This window comes from Brassica oleracea, chromosome C1 (genome assembly GCF_000695525.1).
Source record: "Brassica oleracea var. oleracea cultivar TO1000 chromosome C1, BOL, whole genome shotgun sequence".
NCBI lineage: Eukaryota > Viridiplantae > Streptophyta > Magnoliopsida > Brassicales > Brassicaceae > Brassica > Brassica oleracea.
In genome coordinates, this window is record NC_027748.1 from 33,414,558 (window position 1) to 33,416,665 (window position 2,108).

The 2,108-nt window shown below is 43.3% G+C and overlaps 1 protein-coding gene across 1 annotated transcript in view; it reads right to left on the reverse strand.

Moving 5' to 3' along the window:
• Positions 1-699: 699 nt before the first annotated feature.
• Positions 700-2,108, reverse strand: part of LOC106337933 — a 1,728-nt gene continuing 319 nt past the window's right edge. Inside the window, exons 2-3 of the mRNA XM_013777032.1 lie at positions 1,298-2,106; positions 700-1,183 (exon numbers count right to left, since the gene is read on the reverse strand). Coding sequence (XP_013632486.1) covers positions 700-1,183; positions 1,298-2,106 — 1,293 coding nt within the window. The remainder of the gene's footprint in view (positions 1,184-1,297; positions 2,107-2,108) is intronic.

Below are 2,108 nucleotides of genomic sequence, written 5' to 3' on the forward strand. Positions count from 1 at the left end.
CTGACCTTCACCACTAATCCCCTTGTGAGAATCCAGCATTTTCACATATGCATCACTTTCTTTTTTTTCGATTGTTAAAGCATGTTGTAGAGAGTCTTCAAGTGCCAACTCCTCTAGAAGCTCATCAGCTAGAGCATCCATTTCATCAATGTAGAAAACTTGGTTTTGGATGGTTGGCTTCTTCATCACTTCATTGATGTCAAAGTGGAGAATGTTCTCTTGTCCAAGATGAAGATCAATCTTTCCTTGTCTAACATTCACAATAGCTCCTGCTGTGGCTAAGAATGGTCTTCCAAGGATCAAAGGGCCTTGGGCTTCCTCCCCCATCTCCAACACAACAAAATTAGTAGGGATCTAACAGTTACCAACCATCAAGGGGAGGTCTTCTAAAATACCTACATGAATCTTCACTGATCTATCAGCCAACACCAAAGAGAGTTTACACTTCTTGTATTGAGTAAATCCAAGCTTCTTTGCAATAGACAAAGGCATCAAGCTGACACTAGCCCCAAGATCGCAAAGACACCGTTCAAATATCATGGGTCCTAGAGCACAGGGTAAGGTGAAACATCCTGGATCCACTAGCTTCCTTGGAACATCTAACCTCTGGATAATGGCACTGCACTCGTGGGTAAGGATCATCATGCCCTCCATCTCTTTCTTCTTTGCAGCTACAGCATCTTTCAAGAATTTGATGTATTAAGGAACCAGCATAAAAGCATCAATGATGGGCATTGTGATCTGAACTTCACTCATTTGTTTCTCAAAGAGTGCCTTGTACTTCTCCAATAGCTGTCTTTTGAATCTTCCAGGGAATGGTAGCTTTGGCTCATAGGGAGGAGGAACAAAAGAGGAGTCCTTTGTTGGAGTAGCAGTTTCACCATGTTTCACTGTCCTCTTCTCTTCTCCAACCTTTCCTTTACCCTTAGCTTCAACAATCTTTTCTAGAATTTCTTCATCAACTTTCTCATCTACAATCACAACTTCATCATCAATATTGATAGCCACCCCCCCTCCTTGCTTTTCACCATCCTTGGTGAGAATTCTTGGAGGTAACTCTTTACCACTCCGTAGGGTGATTGCTTTCATAGTTTCCTTGGGATTTTGCTCTGGCTTTCCAGGTAATGCCCCTTGTTGGCGACTTGGTTGAGAATTCATTGAAGCAAACTGGTTCTCCAAATGTCTGATCTTGTTGTTGAGCTCATTGTAGCTTCCATCAATCTTGGAGTGAATGTTCTTGAACTCATACCCCATTGTCTTCTCATTCTTTGCCTGAAAATCCAAGAGTTTCTTGAACATTGCATCCACACTTGTATCTGAAGCTAGAGCTTGGGAAGAACTTCCTTGATCCTGAGTAGACTGATTGTTGTTATTGTTGAAACCAGGAGGGGTATTTTGTCTAGGTTGATAGCTCCATTGTTGAGTGTTTTGCTTCTGTTGGTATCCTCCTTGCTGGTTGTTAGAGTAGGATCTTTGCTGGTAGTTGTTGTACTGAAAGTTAGGCTCCTCCCTGTACCAAGAACCATTGTTGTTGATGAAGCACAGCTCTTCTTGGCCTTCCAAACCATCAACCTCATTGATCTTGGGAGGAACCTCTTGATTAGGACCACCCACAAAGTTCATCTGCTCTTGCTTGGCTTGGTTGGAAAGAAGCATGTCCATCTTCTCTTGCAAGGACTTGATCTCTTTCTTTGTCTGTTGATCATCACTTCTGTTGACCCTATCATGCTCCTCACTGTAGACCGAGTCACTCTTAGCCATGTTCTCTACCAGTTCCTCTGCCTCTTCCTCGGTTCTCCCCAAGAAGAAACCATTGCTGGCAGTGTCAAGCCAGTTTCTGCACTGTGGTAGAGCTCCTCTGTAGAAGGTGCTAAGAAAACTATCCTTGCTGAAACCATGATGAGGGCATTGAGACCAATAGCCCTTGAAACTCTCTAGACCTTTCTGTTGAAACCCAGAGATTTCGTTCCTGATCTTAGCTGTCCTTGAAGTTGAGAAGAACTTGTCTAGGAAAGCTCTTTTACACTCTTCCCAAGTGGTGAAAGTGTCACTTGGAAGAGTCTTCTCCCATTGGTGTGCCTTGTCTCCCAAAGAGAAAGGGAACAGCT